The following is a 16,172-nucleotide window of genomic DNA, read 5'->3' on the forward strand; positions in this document are numbered from 1 at the left end:
CAAGAGGATTGCTGTGAGTTCAAGACCAGCCTGGGCTACCTAGTGAATTCCAGGTCAGTCTCAACTACATAGTGAGACCCTGTCTCAAAAAAAACAAAACAAAACAAAAAAAAGTGGGGGGGAATAAAATAAGGACTTTTTTTGAGATAAATGATTTAAGGTCCACATATTTCAAAACACCTATGGTTGGGGATCTAGCTCAGTGGCACCATGCCTGCCTTGCAAGTGCGAGGTCCTGAGTTCAATCCCCAATACCAAAAAAACACTTATGGTCAGTGTTATTGAAATGAGATATTTAAAAAAAATTATCATTTACAAATAAAGCCTTTAAAAAATCTCCTATACAAAATTGAGGAAACTTTGCTGCTCCATAAAAAGAAATAAGGGAAAAGAAAAAAATATGAGAAAATGAAAAAAATGGAAATAAAGTGTTTGTAAATAGGAAGGGAGGAGGGGGTGAAGGGAGGGCAGGGACAAGGGGAAAAAATGAGAACCAAGACCTGTCATGTAAAGGTTCGAGATCCCAATAAAGAATGTAACTGTACTGTATACCTAAAATGTACCAATAAACTCAATAAAAAGAAAAAACTAAATTATTCACATTTACCTGTACACAAAAATCCTGTATCTTTGAAGCATTTAATTTATTGCTTCCAAATCCTTAGTAGATAAATTAGTGAGATATCAGCAACTCAGTGGGAGAAATTTGGTACTGTCATATGCTGTTTCTCATGTGAACAGCATCTTTAAAATGCAGTAAGTATGGCAAATAGAGAAAAGTATATTGCATAAAATGAAAAGTCATTGTAATTTGTATTGTTTAGAAGCAATAACTGCTAACATTTTATTATATTTTGCCCCAAGAGTTTGGTGTCCACTTATACTTTTTTTTTTTTTTTTCCAGTACCGGAGATCGAACTCAGTTCCTTGTGCTTTTGAGGCAGGCACCAGGACCACTGAGCTAAATCCCTGACCCTTCCACTTGTACTTTTAAAAAAATTAGCATGAGTGTAATTGGTGGACTATTTCCCCCTTTGTACAACGGGAAAAGCAGAGCAGCCTTCCTCATGGTGTGTTTAGGAGGATGAATTGAGAAAGATCACATGAAGACACCTGTATTAGTCAAGGCTCACTACAGTAGCAGGATAGCACACAGTACTAAGCACGTGATTCACAAGGTAAGTTTAATGGCCACCTGCAGAGTCAGGTGTGGAAGAGGCCAAGAGGGCTGTCTGTGTTCTGGAAGTGTGAAGGATCCATTCAAGGATTGAGGACCTAGAGCTCACTGCAGAGTCCTGTTGGCCTGGAGACAGAAACGCCAAGGTGGTGGTGAAGACTGAAGCTCACTGAAGAAACAGAAGGGAGACCTCCTTCTTCTTTCCGCTTTCCATTCCGTTCAGGCCACAAGCCTGTTGGCTGGTGCCACTCGCACCCGGGGGTCTTCTGTCTTCAGTAAATCCCTTCAGCCACACCAGGAGTTATGCTACTCCTGCCAGCTGGGCTTTGCTTACTCAGGTTAACATAGAAGTTAACAATTACAGCACTGCACTATGATGTGGATGATTGACGGTGCTATTGTTAAGAGGATTATTATATCAAACACTGCATCTTTTAAAAGATTTAAGAAGACCGTAAAGCCAGAATGCGAACTACCCTGTGAAAATAGGATTTTGGATGACAGCATCATGTTTTATCTTATATACACTGTAAGTAAATTGGCTTCTTTGCCCCCATCTTTTTCACATTAAAGGACAAACTGCTATGCTCTTTTCCATTCCCAAATGATTTCATAAGTCAGAATAAATCATTCAAAATTTAAAGAAGACTCATTTTTATTTGCTGAAGTGTCTTCTCTTGCTTCCTCACTGGTTTCTAGTTAACTCAAGTAATAAATGTTTTCTATATTTAAAAAATTTAACACATTAATGGTGGTACGTAATTGGTTCTTATGATATGTTAATATCAAACTTGTTTTAGACAGTACCACTGTAGCTGATTTGCTTGCTATTACCAGGGTTGCATAATTGTTGCTACTAATGGGTTTTCTCTACAAGCCAACAATCAGATTATCTATATGACATTAGCCATACTGAAATAGTTTCTCAGAGAACTCAGAGTTAAGCCAGTCACCCTGTATTCCTACCATTAAACAAGGGGGTTGGATCTTGGGATAGAGGCAGAGGACTGTTTTTAGCTATGCCCAAAGTACATCACAGAAAAGTGACCAACAGAGATCTCTATACTAGCAACAAAGTCTTTACATAGTAAGTGTCCATAAACCTAAGCACAAAGCAAAACAGAAGGATACCCCCCAAAAAACACCTGCAACAGAAACATGAGAAGACTAGGCAAGAAAGTGCTTCCTGCAATTCCTAACTGCCCTGGAGCCAGTCCAAGAGGGGTCGAGGGGGAGGATAGCAGAAGCCTCCCATGGAAGTACTACAAAGAAGAGCAGGGGAGGTTAGAAAACAGAACAAGGAGGTAGTGAGGGAGGTTACAGAGTGTACAAGTAGACAGATAGCGGAGGTGTTAATGAAAAATTTTGTCAGCAATTCTTCATGCAGAGGACTGACAACTAGAATGTATAAAGAACTAAAAAAATCATTAGACCCCCCCCAAATAAAAGACCCAATCAAAAAGCAGGCAAATGAAATGAATAGGAACTTTTCAGAAGAAGTGCAAGCGGCCAATGAATACATGAAAAAAAGTTCAAATCACTGGCTATTGGAGAAATGCAAAGGAAAACAACACTGAGACTTCATCTCCCTTCAGATAGAATGGGTGTCATCAAGAAATCAAATAAGAACAAAATGCTGGTGAGGCTGCAGAGGAAAAGGAGCCCATCTGCATTGTTGGTAGGCATGTAAACTAGTACAAGCACTGTGGAGGCCAGTATGGAGATTCTTTAAAAAACTAAAACTAAACACTCTAATTTAACCACATGGCCTTCAAGTCATCTTCCTGAAAGAAAGTGATACTAGCATACTTGTGTTTTATAACAGCTAATTATTGGAAACAACCTGAATGCCCCTCAGTAGATGAATGGATAAAGAGAATGTGACATTTGTGCACCATGGAGTAATACTTTGTCCTAAGGAAGGATAAACAGGAGGAATTAATAGACAAATGGACACGCCTTGAGTCTATAAAGTTAAGTGAAGTAAATCAGATACACAGATTTATGTATCACATAGAATTAAAGAGCAAAATAAAAGACATCATAGGAAGTAGAAAGTAGAGAGATCTTTTTAAAAGGTAAGCGGAACAAGAGTTGGAGGGAGGTAGAAGGAAGGGAAAAGGGATTTGACACTTTCACAAGGGGGCCTTAACTCCTATGTCTCACTGCTGGGTGATGGGAACCACTGGTGATACGTGCGTGATGGTCCCATTGTGCAGCTTTTTATTAATTTGGTTAGTTAAGATGCTGATAAAAGTATTAGATCCTTTTACAAATGGACAGCCATACATGTACTAGCAGTGGGTTTGAGCCAACAGGAGCGTGTTAAAAAAGGATTGAAAAAATGGAAAGAGAGTTTTTTTCAAATGGGAAGTAGAATAAGACGTGGAGCAGGGATGTCTGGGAGAGGAAAGAGACACAAAAAAAGAACTAAGATATGCTATGTACATGCACAAACTCTCCACAATAAATGTAATAATTATGTATTTCCAACATAATAAATTTTTTACAAAAAGAGCTGAGTCATAGGGTTTGGGGTACACTAGAAGACTGGATTATAAACATGCTATCTAATTTAATTCTAAGTTGTTAAACGGATGAATTTGGTTATTGAGGCTCAGAGGATTTGAAGTTTGAAGGCTCAAGGGTGGGTTTGAGCCTAGCTCTGATGTCAAAGCCTCACCTGACAAGCCTGCTGCAGCTGGGATTGTGACATCAGAAAAGTGGCTCACATTTCAGGCCTGTCCCTCCCATTTGGGACAGTGCTTTCAAAAGCTTTGGCTGAGAAAGGACTTGCCTGCAGATTTACCGAATTTGCCTACCGATTTACTGAATTTGTCTACAGATTTACTGGATTTGCACTCGTTCACATTCCTACAGCTTCGGCTGGTAAGGCTGCCCGCCAGCTCTTTATGATAAGTTGACAAAGCCAGAGGCTGGGACTGCCCTTTGCCATCTTCCTCAGTCTCCTCCTTGCTTCTAGGAAGGCAGACATGCCTTGGGCATCCTCCAAAAATAACTGGAGACAGTGCGTCCACCCTTTGATAGTCACCCTCTACCTGGTATCCATCATGGTGGCAGTTCCCCTGTGTGTATGGCAGCTAGAGCGGGTCCAGGTGAGTGGGTCCCACACCAGTGGGCTCTGCCCTTCTCTCTAACCGTGAGGAGGAGACAGCCCTGGCGCATTCCTACTCCAGACAGGCACCCAGACTCAGAATCTGAAAATGCCTTCCTGTACACGAGTCCCGTCTTTGGACTCATGTCTGGTTTCGTTTGCGCTTCTTCAGATGATGCTACAGGTGGAAAGGTGGGACTGGGTGGACAACACAGTTCCAGGATTTTAATGTAGCTGCTTAGAAAGAAGCGCTTTGTTTTGCAAATATTCACCAATCTCCTGAAAGTTAAGTAGTTTTATTCCTGAAGTCTGATCTGGTCTTCAGATCTTGGACTGAAGTGGATCAGATAAACTACCCGGAGACCACCATATTGAACTTTGTTAGCCTTTCACTAGCTTCCCAAATGAAAGGATGTTAGTTGATTTGACTTTGTTTTTACTTTTGAAATTAGCTCTTAACCAAAGCAGAGGCTTTGCCAAAAGCCCTTTGTATATTTTTTGATGTCATATTCATATTGCAACATCAGTAAAGTGATACAAGCTGGAAAGACCAGGGTAAGTATTCACCTAAGATATATATTATATGTAATATAAGCTGGAAAGTCCAAGGTAAGTATTTACCTAATATAATATTATATGAACTAATATATATATTATGTGAACTTTACACTATGAACTAATAAAAACCACTGAGAAGCACTTGTTTCACAAGTTTTATGGCAGGACTCCAGTTATTTTAGGCCCTTTTTATTGTGGAAATAATTTTAAATAAACAATGTAATATAGATTTATGTTCTGTCTATTTGGTGCTGGAAACTTTTTGAACTTATCACTGACAACAAATATTATCATTTATCTCCCTAGGAGTTACTTACTTACTTGGTTTTCACACAAATATCTATGACATTTCCAAGGCTAAAAAATGTAATTCATTCTTCCAATTATTCTTCCAATGAGGCAGGAGGTTATAGGCAAAAAGCAACTAATGAAGCATGCAACTCAAACAATCACACCTGCACCTCAAATCGGTGCAAATGTGAACACCCTGAAAAAAACTAAAAACATGAATGTTTATTTATTTGTTTGTTTTTGAGACAGGGTCTCACTATTTAGTGAGACTGACCTGGAACTCACCATGTGGCCCAGGCTGGTCTCGAACTCCCAGCCATCCTCCAGCCTCAGCCTCCCGAGTGCTGGGATTACACGTGTGCACCACCATGCCCAGCTGTGAAAATGTTTTTGACTCCTTGGATTCCCTGAGAGATTTTTGAGGGGTCTTCTCACATAGTGGAAACTGGTAATCCAAAATGTGAGCTCTATGAAAGCAGCGAATCAGTTTTGTTTGGTGTTGTATCTTCAACCATTGGTATGTAGAGTTGGGATTCACACACAGCAGATGATCAATAAATACTTCCCAAATATATTGACAAAACCAAGACAGATAGGAGATTAATCTTTTCCAGAATGCGGAAGAATCACTTGAAATGTGTGTTTTTTATTATGTCTAGCTCAATAACCAACACACGCCAGAAAGTAATAGGGAAATCTAATTTCATCATTGTCATTTTCTTCGCTGAAGATTCCACTGACTTCTAACTTGTGAAAGAAAGATATTAAAAGAGCTGTGAAGGGAAAGATAGGAAATGTGCCAGAATCAAAACGCAAGTGCTTTTCATTCTTTCTTTTTTTTCCTTGCTGGGGATTGAGTCCAGGGCCTCCTTGACTTTTTCACTATATTCACATTTCCACTGATGGTGCAAAAATAATGGTGGGTTAAATTGCTGCTGCCTTTTCATGAATCCACGCAGTAGTGCCTGCTATACCAGTACTTTCTGCATTCTTCCCGCCCCAGACCTGCAGGGGGAAAAAAGCCTGAATTGTTCAAGATGCCGCCCCCACCCTGCCCACTACTGCTGAATTGGTGACGCCATGCAGGGCCTCCCACGGCCCAGCAAGCACTCGAGCTGAGCTGCCTTTCCTGCCCTTGATTATCTTTATTTGAGATGGCGTCTTACTTTGGCAATGAGAAAACGAAGCAGCCTCTGGAGCTAAATGCCCCCAAAGCATGGAGTTAATGACAGGACTAAGCTGTAGCATCCTGCACTTTTCCCGCCACACGTAGCAGTGATAGGATTGACAGTATGAACCATGAAAATAATTTCTGTGTATTCCTTCTATAGAAAACTGGTCAAGCAAGCTCAGAGAGAAAATCCTTAAGCCACTGCATGGACCCAGAACAGAAGAGGAATCCAAAGTTAAGGACATGTGAACGTACCGCCCGGTAGGGCCCTTCACCCCCCTCCCAAACAGCTCCCTCTGGACCTACCCAAAGGAAACGTGGAGAGCAGGTTAGGCACACAGGACTACGTAGAGGTAAAGCGTCAAACTCTTGGAAGTAAGCAAGTTGGGCCTGACCCCTAAAGGAGGGTCCTGGGGCCGTGCTGACGTGCACAGGGGTCAGAGGCTGCCAAAGCCCCAGCAGACAGGGGCACTTCTGGTGTTTTCCAGCAGCTGGCGATTAGCATCTTGTGTGGGATTTTCTGCACACTGTGGGATATTTACCATCCTGATCGTCCACCCAAATGCCTCTAAATTCCTGGCACTATGTTCAGGAAACACGTTCGGCATATTTCTAAATGCCCACTGGGGGGCAGTATCATCTTGATTACATTATCATGTATTTCCCAATAAAAACACTTTCTAAAAATGTAGAAGGATATAATTGAAAGATCGTAGTTGATGTTTGTCTTCTCAGTTGTTTTTGTTTTTGTTTCTGTGTTTTTGTTCTCCTCTCCACTGCCAGGCCTCCCTTGGTCGCCACTGAGTCAATAGAATTCATTACTTCAGGACTGGTGTGACATAACCACGAACAAAGACATCTATGTTTCCGAAGGACATCTTAAAATCCAAAGGAGGGAAGTGGTTCCAGCGCCTGCCTTGCAAGCGCAAGATCCCGAGTGCGATCCCCAGTACCAAAAAACAAACAAACAAAAAATAAATAAAAACCCAAGGAAGGAGAACCTGTAGGCTTTTTGTAGGAAGGGCCAGGTTTTTCTGAGAGGAAAATAACCAAATTTGTTAAGCTCAAAAGGAGTAAGAGTTTGGAGCAGGGCTGGGGATTGAGCTCAGTGGTGCAAGCAACTGCCTCTCAAGTGCAAGGTCCTGAGTTCCATCCCCAGGAACAACGGGGGTGGGGGGGGACAGGAGAGAGAGGACAGAGATAGGAGAGAGATAGAGAGGAGACGGAGGGAGGGGAGAGAGACAGCAAGAGTGGGGAGGGGAAGAGAAGAGGAGAGAGAGAGAGAGGAGATAACGCACGCACTTGGAGGACGCAGGGCAGTGTGGTCACATCATACACTGAGTTATACAGTTAGAAGCTATGAAGCAGACCCAGACGGAAATAGAAACAACAGTCTTCTGGAAGGGGAAAGATAGCCTGAAAGCTCGTGACCTTGGGGAGGCCGGAAAAAGACGGCCACTCCCGAGTCAGCGGAGAGGACAAGCAATTAATTCCTGGGGACTCGAGGATTTAGAACCGCGAAGGTCACCACTCCGCTCCAGGAGGCCCCACTCCAAGGCCCCTGCTCCCACACAGCTGGGTGGGTGCCCAAGCCGATCTCCACGCCCTTCAGGATGCCGAGCACCCAACACTTCCCTGAACCCCCTCCCAACAGTTTGCTGAGTCTTTCCAGAGCAACCCGGAAGCGGAAGCGGAAGCGGCGGGAAGCAGCGTGGCTGGGAGAGAGGGGCCTGTGTTCGGGGAGAAGCTGGCCAGGTCCTGCGTGGGCAGCGGGAACGGGCTGACTCCTACAGGTCAGAGGGAATCGCCCGTGTCAGTACGTCCTGGACGGGGTGCCTCTGAGGTCCGAGCAGCCGGCGTGGAAATCTTCAGGGAGAGAGCAGACAGGGAGGAGTGGGGAGCAGAGGAGGAGAGAAAGGCAGAGAGGCAAACTGCAAAGTTCACACCGAAGGTCAAGTCCTGGGGCTCTTCAGTAGAAAGGGGACTTAGCAACTAAGTGTGTGTGATGAGGGCATCGCTTCAGTACCCTGCTGGGGTCCCTGGAAGGAGGGTGCTGTGGGGGACCTTCAGGTCACTGGGGGTGCACCCCAGAGGGACCCCAGCCCGTTCCTCTTGTTTCTGTGGTTCTGACCATGACGTAAGCGGTTCGTTCCACTAAATGTTCCCTGTCATCCCTATCTGGCCCCACCTCAGAGAGCTCAAAGCAGAGGGTCTACCCAGCCATGGACTACAATTTCTAAAGCTTTCTCTGTAGGAGTTGTTTATCTCTGGCGTTTTGTTGTACTGGCAGAAAGCTGACCGACACACCCCACCTTTAACTCTGCAGGAGGCTCCTAGGGGCCTTGGACCAGCTGTTCTCTTTGTCTAGAGCTACTTGTGCGGTTCTGGATGAGTATGTAAGGAGATACAGTTATCCCTTTTGTTTCTCCACTCTTGTAAGTACGGCTGAAGCAGATCCTAACTGTAGAGATGCAGGATTGCCATCATCGATGGACACATACTTTATGCTGTAATCTGTGCATTTTTAAATCAGTGCAAGATGTATTCTCTATTTTATGCAAGTATAATGTCAAAATTAATTGTCACTAGGAAAATGACAAAAGCTTAGGCATAAGTTTTCTTGAAATTTCTTCCAAACCATCATAATTCCTAAACTGACAACCATAGTGTAAGTTCAAAGAGAAATTCCATCTTAGATTTAACTAATTATCTAAGGAACTTTTGTTTTTTCTTTTTTCTTTTTTTTTTTTTTTGGTAGATTTTTAAATGTATAGGTTTAGGTCTTTTGTTTTTTAATCTAGATGCTATTAACATTCAGAATTTAAATTGAATATATATACTGTGCACATGTCTTTGGAGATAATCCACATGGGCACGTCACTGATGTCACTTCAATTTAAGACTAATATTTAGCTCCTTCTTTGATACTGTTAAGCTCTTTTTTTTTGTTTTGTTTTTTGGTACCGGAGATTGAACTCCGGTCCTTGAACTTGTGAGGCAGACAGCGGAACCACTGAGCTAAATCCCCAGCCTTAAGCTCATTTTTATTTTATTTGTTTGTTTTTGTTTTTTGTTTTTTGGTACCGGGGATCAAACCCAGGACCTTGCACTTGTGAGACAGGCAGCAGCAATATTGAGCTAAATCCCTGGCCCACTCATTTTTATTTTAGTCATTTCTATGTTTCTCTCTCCCTGCAAAACAAGACAATTATTTTATCAAAGAATACAAAATAGTCTGTAAAATACACACACACGCGCACACACACACACACACAAAAAAAAAAAATGTCTTAAACTCTCGTAAACACATAATCAGATTGTTCTGTCTTTCCTGGGTTTGTTTCTGATAAACTCTGTTTTGTGTTACAAAACAGCAAAGTGGCTGTGTCCTCACATACTTATAGTTTCATAACCAAAGTTCTGTGATATTTCATGTTCTTATTATTAAGTATGTGGGTTATTTAACCTTCTTGTCTTAACTCCAAACTCAATGGATTAAACAAAAGAATGTGCTGAAGTCACTTTGTTTATGGCGTACATGATACATTTTGTGGTTGAGTTTTATTACTTGTTTCATGAAAAAAAAATCTACAAGCTTGCCTTTCAGGTCATTTTGGATACTCTAGTAGTTTATTCCATGGTTTAAGAGCTTTGTATTCTGCTTTTTGGGTTTTTTTTTTTTTTTAACTTTTCAGTGAAATTGAGTTGCTAGCTCAGAAGGTATCTACATCCTATTGTGTAAAGAATTAAAGAAGATGTGATTCTTTTTTTCTTTTTGAAGACAGAATCTCACTAAGTTGCCCAGGTTGGCCTTAGACTTGTGATTCTCCTGCCTAACCCCCCTGGTGTTTGGACTACAGGCATGCACCACTATACCCGCCTCTGTCCTAGACTTGTTCATCCCCTTACTCTGTCCTCTCAATAAGGTCTCAATAGAAGAAGAAGTGCTGCTAATTTAAAATGTCTTTTCTTCTTCTGATCACTTCCTTAGGTAACTAACCAGAAACACTTTTTTTTCCCAGCTTGCAGCCCTCGGTGTTGAACTCAGGTACTTGTGCTGAGCTGCAGCTCCAGCTGTTTTACTTTTTATTCTTAGACAAGGTCTCACTAATTTGCTAACTTGACCAGGCTGAGCTTGAGACTTGTGATCCTCCTCCTCAGTGCTGGGATTCCGGGTGTGTGCCACTGTGCCTGTCTCTAATAACTCAAACTCAAACTCCACATGCAAAGTCCAAGAAAAGTGAGTCAAAACTGAGCAGTAGGCAGAGAGCAGGACAAGGAACTTATATCTTGCACTTGTAACCACTCTTTCAGATAAGTAAAAACTGATAAGAAGCCCTTGAGAAACCCTTATCAGTCACTGCAAAAAGTAGCTCAACCCAGCCTAATCTGGCAGAGACTCAAAGGGCTGAATTCCTGAATACATTAGAGGATTTTCTTTTCCTATTCGTAAGTGTGCTGTAGAAGAGTGATTTTGCTACAAGAAGCTCAGTTACAATACCTCTGTATTTACGTGAAATGCCCAGTGGGTTTGCACCTACAAAGGAGACTGCCTGAGTGACCGACAGATGCCGCAGAAGTGGGCGTCAGCATGACCCCTGCCCCTGGGTGGAGAGTCCAAGGCAGCTTGCGGACAGGAAGTGGAGCTCTTCCAGGCCAGGCTTCTTTCCCTCTCAGTCATGACCACCTGTGTGATTTCTAAGCGACAACTCTGTCAATATTTCGGTGCATACCCTGCCGTTCTTGTTCTCTTACCATATACATTTTTATTGTTGTTGCTTGGAACTGGGATGGAACTGGGGACCTTGTGCTTGCGAGGCAGGCAACGACACCACTGAGCTAAATCCCCAGCCCTTCCCAATACACTTTTTAATTTGAAAAATTGGTCTTATAGTGCACTTGGTAGCTCAAAGTATTTTTTCACTAACAGTGCATGTTTAATTCTTTTGAAAATGTTCTCAACCAAGTAAGACTATGTATTATCTAGCTGTTGGGGCCACACGTGGTTTCCTGTTGTTAGATATTTAGGCTATTTCTAATTTTTGCCTGTTACAAATATTGTTGCACTCAACATCCTTGAACTTAAATTTTTGTACATATCCTGATTATTTCCTATAAATAAATTCCTAGAAGTAATATTACTGGGTCAAAAGGCAAATGCTTTTAAATGATGACCTATGCTACCTCCATCCGCAGATAACAAGCGGAAACAATTTGATGGGTATTAGCACAATCTTTCTGAAAAATGAATGTACAAAGCTCATGTTTATATAACCCTTTGACGGACTGGTGCAGTTGTTTGACTAATGGTCAACTTGTAAACCCCAGCTGAACTGAATCAGCATGGTCTGGGCATGGAGGATCCACCTAAAGATTGTTGCCAATCGCCATAAAAAGAGAACAGGAGGGGAAGATCTCGGCCTGTTGATTTTCTAGGAGAGCCCTGCTGTGGGTGGTTTTCCTGGTGCAAACTAGGCTGTTCTCTCGTCAGAAGAGCTCCGAACCTCACTGTCACTGGCACCGGGAATGGCTGCTGCTTTCATCAAAGGAGCTCTGATCTTTACTGTGCGCATCGCTTCCTGGCTCCAGTGTGGATCCCTCAGGTTGGTGGCACAAATCCTTCGAGTCGCCAGCATAAATTTTTCTGGCCACTGGCCTTGGGCTTTCCAGGTGCAGCTCCTCAATACGGACCAACATGAGACATTGCCGTGGGCTCTAGGCCACTGGCTGGACTCGAGGAGGACATTGCCTTGGACTGTAAGCCTTTAGCTGGACTTGTGTGGGAAACTGCTGGGATCCAGGCCCTCAGTTAAATGCTTTGGGCTTCTAGTGTGAGGTTAATCTCTTGCACTCCTTGCGTTTGACTCTTTGGGTAATTATCATAAAATAACCTTCTAAGTTATGTGTCCTGTATTTAAGGGATTCCCTCGCCCAATCCTGCTGACTATGGGGGGTATGAAAGGACTGTAAGCAGAGGGATGACATGATCTGGCTTTTTTGTTTGTTTGTTTTTTGCAAGCTCTCTGATTGCTTCGCTGCAAATATAGAGTGCAGAGGGCGATAACAGAAGCAGAAGTCTACTGTAAGACTGGAACCAGCAGAGACAGCAACATCTCCCAGCAGGGGCAACAGTTTGCGTGTGGGGGGTGGACTGTGATCAGACTCTGGCTATGTTTTTGCAGGGAGATGGATTCGATATGGGGAATGAGGGAATGAGAAGAACACAGATTAACTCGAGGTTTTTTTGGACCTTAGCAATTGGAGGGATGGTATGGACATCAAATAATGTGAAGGGGGTGCTGAAGGTGGGACAGTCTTCAAGAGACAGAATGTAATTTGGTTGGAGAGCACAGCTGAGATGTCTGTTAAGCATGCAAGTGGGGGCTGAGGGTTTGGCTCAGTGGTTCCACTTCCTGCTTTGTGAGTGCAAGGGCCCTGGTTCGATCCCCAGTGTCAAAAAAAGAAAAGAAAAAAAATTCAAGTGGGCAAAAGCTAGGTGCAGTGGTGCGCACATGTAATCCGGCACTGGGGAGGCTGAGGCAGGAGGATCACTGTGAGTTGGAGGCCAGCCTGAATTACATAGCAAAACCTTGTCTCAAAGAAAGAAAGAATCCGGGCTGGGGATTTAGCTCAGTAGTTCTGCCACCTGCTTCACAAGCACAAGGACCTGAGTTCGATCCCCAGTACCCCAAGAAAAGAAAGAAAGAATCCAAGTGGAGATGTCCAGTGGGTTGTTGGATACACATCTGGAGATCTGGAGTGAGCAGGCAGGTGTTGGACACATGATGGGGGTGATTAGCATAGATGGCATTGAGAGGGATGAGATTACAAAAGGAGACAGTACCGACAGGAAGGAGGGGCACTCACAGTGCACCAGGCACTGCTCTCTGTGCTTTGCGTTGATCCCATGCCTAATCCATTTAATCTTCACCTCGGCGAAGAACACAATTCTTCATTTTACAGAGCAGGAATTGGGAACAGAAGGCTGCTCAGTAAACTTCCTCTGTGGAATAACGCAAACACGCCGTGAAGAAAGTCATGTGAAACCTGCTTTGCACAGGCTTTATTCAGCATGTCTTAAACATCTTGGGAGTTGGAAAACATTCCAGTTCTATTTTAAAGAATCAGCATGGCTAGTCCACATAAAGGTGCCTTTCTTTCCAGCTGACAACACATTCCGGGAAGGAATAGAGGTGAGTGAAAACAGTGTTCGTCCAAAGGGCAGAAAAGCAAAGGCACTTTTTTATTCAGTATTTCTTTCTTTCTTCTTTTGAGGGATTGGTAGTGCTGTGATCAAACCCAGGGCCTCACACTTCCTGCGCTCTACCACTGAGCTGCATCCCCAGATCAGAATTTCTTAAAGACATTGTAGTCCTTCCCTTCCAGGATCTCTTCCTCCCTGAGGAACTATGCATTCTCTAATTATAGTAGGGGTGTGAAAGGCAAATCAGGAAAGGGAAAATTGTCACCACTCTTACCACCGGGTATAATATGTTATATTCAGAGCTTCTCAGTGGCACCTGGAAGATGCTTAGACCTCAGGATAATAATGTGGAAAAGTGAATTTACCTGTGCGCTTCAGCCTTCGCTTCCTAGGGAACGTGTTAATATGACAAGGGAGTTGGAAGGGAGAGCTTGTAAAATGTTTCATGAAGGCAAATCAATTATTGGAAAAAGGACAAATGGAAGTTGACTCTGGAAGTAAAAGTATCCTTGAGAATTGTGCTCACTGGAAAGTCTTCCTATACCTGTGGGGGTTCCTCTCACTCAGGTTAAATACTCATATCTTAAATAATTCCACTAGGAAGTAAAGCCAGGGAGGTATCTAAATACACCGGAAGTAACTGCAGCGTCCTTCTTGTGCTGAGCACACCATGTGAGACAATAGACAGATGTGTTCATTTACCTCAAGACGAGAGAGCAGAACGGTGACTCCAGGAAAGAAGATCCAGAGGTGCAAAACAGTGAGAAAGTAAAAGGATCCTTTTAAAGTCACGTTCATAGCAAGAACCAAACCAAGAAGACCCTAGGGAACGATGATGGAATGCTAACACAGTAACAAAGCAGAAGTAGCTGAAGTCTCCTTTTCGCCACTCTTCTCAGTAAACTACCTTTGGTGGCAAGGATGAAAGGAAAAGTTAGGAGGAAACCTAAATCCAAGGAAGGTAAGAAACAGGAAGAGAGGTTTTGTAAACTTTGTTCTTTTAATGAGTTTGGTTTTAGGTAGGTTATTACATCCTAAGCTACTTAGAGAAAATAGGTTAGACTCATATAACGATGTTACCAGTGTAAAAAGTAATTTTATGAACTGAAAGTTAGTGTAGATTCATGGGGAATGAATGCTATCAAAGTAAGCTTACATAAAATTAACATAAATCTTAATAGTGCTCAACACTGAGGGACAAAGTAACCAATTAAGGTCCAGGCTTTGTACCTTATTTTTTCCCTCCCTACGTAGGGCATGAGTCCCTGCCATCTACAATGAGCTGCATCTCCAGCCCTTTTTTATTTTAATTTTGAGACGGCCTTTCTGAGTCACTGAATTGGCTGAGGAGGCTCAAACTTGCAACCCTTCTGCCTCGGCCTCCCAGAGTGCTGTGACAGGCCTATAGAAATATTTTTCTACATTATAATTTTAAATGCCTACATATTGCTCAATGACATGAATATATTCTAAATTACTTAACAAATTTACCGTAGTCAAGTTTAGACCAAGTTCTGGCTTGTGTTTAGATGTCCCCCAAGCCTCATGCAGTCAGAGGTGTGGCTTTTTCTGGAAGTGATTCAGGGTGCAGTGCTGGGCTCAGAGGTGCCAAGACTGAAGGTGTGAGTGCTACCCTCCCTAAGTAGTCTGCATAAGATAAAGGGGCGAAAGACCTCTTAGGGCCCCTCCCCTGCTCTCTCATTGCTTTGCTACCTTTGGTCCACCAGGAAGGGCTGCCCCTCTCCGCCTTGGAACCTGCCAACTATGGACTGAAACCAACCAGTCAGCAGCAGGGAGAACTGAATAACGCTCTCGGATTGGCTACTTGCAAACCTCCCACCCCCCCAAAAAAAAAATTGCAGAGGATTTTTGTGATTTTCTTGAAATTGTGGAGGTTCCCGAACAATGATTAGTTACGTTCTCAGGAAAGAGCCCATGAACTCCGAACCTTGACTTTGCGGGCATCCTGCTGTATAATATGCCATTCACCAGCTTAGCTACATTTAAGTAAATAATTCTCAGTGGTGTTAAGTACATTCAGAATGTTGCACAACCATAGTTATCAAGGCAGGGCAGGAAAGTGCTACAGACCTTTGCGCCAGAAATGAAGTGCTTCGCCTAGAAATCAGACATGCCACTTCTGCGACAGCCTGAAGGACTTGGTTGGAACTAATAACGTGGCGGAGGGCAGAAATAAGTTCCTCCAGTGACCCCTAAAGAAAGGAGAGCTGGAAACAGGTGTGCACTGGAAGTCTCTACAGTTTTACTCATATCCGTGTTGATACAATATTGGCTTCATTCAATTATTAACAAAGTTAATTTTTTTTTCTATTGTCTCAGTTTTGGTAAAGCCACAAGAAATTTTGGAATAAATGGAGAACAGCTGAGGCAGGAAGATCACAAGTTCGAGCCCAGCTTGGGCAATTTAGCAACTCGGGGAGACCTTGTTTCAAAATTTAAAAAATAAAGCTGGGGACTTGGCCCAGTGGTTCCACCACCTGCCTTGCAAGCGCGAGGGCCCGAGTTCCATTCCTGGCACCAAAATAAATAAATAAAAGTAAATAATAAATAAATGAAAAGATGCCAGGGATTTAACTCAGCGGTTCTGCCGCCTGCCTTGCAAGCACAAGGACCAGAGTTTGATCCCCAGTACAAA

At 43.0% G+C, this 16,172-nt stretch overlaps 1 protein-coding gene and 1 long non-coding RNA gene across 2 annotated transcripts in view; both read left to right on the plus strand.

The window, feature by feature from the left end:
• The first annotated feature begins 1,995 nt into the window (after positions 1 to 1,995).
• LOC104868129 lies at positions 1,996 to 7,256 on the plus strand. Its single transcript, XR_781958.2, has 3 exons — positions 1,996 to 4,066; positions 4,161 to 4,293; positions 6,473 to 7,256. It is a non-coding gene; the product is annotated as an uncharacterized LOC104868129 (long non-coding RNA).
• Positions 7,257 to 7,671: 415 nt separating this feature from the next.
• Arhgap10 (Rho GTPase activating protein 10) overlaps positions 7,672 to 16,172 on the plus strand; it is a 300,009-nt gene continuing 291,508 nt past the window's right edge. The window contains exons 1-2 of the mRNA XM_019208745.2: positions 7,672 to 7,794; positions 7,967 to 8,105. Coding sequence (XP_019064290.2) covers positions 7,672 to 7,794; positions 7,967 to 8,105 — 262 coding nt within the window. The remainder of the gene's footprint in view (positions 7,795 to 7,966; positions 8,106 to 16,172) is intronic.

The sequence above is a fragment of the Fukomys damarensis genome, unplaced genomic scaffold (genome assembly GCF_012274545.1).
Source record: "Fukomys damarensis isolate Sample0158 unplaced genomic scaffold, DMR_v1.0_HiC HiC_scaffold_38, whole genome shotgun sequence".
NCBI lineage: Eukaryota > Metazoa > Chordata > Mammalia > Rodentia > Bathyergidae > Fukomys > Fukomys damarensis.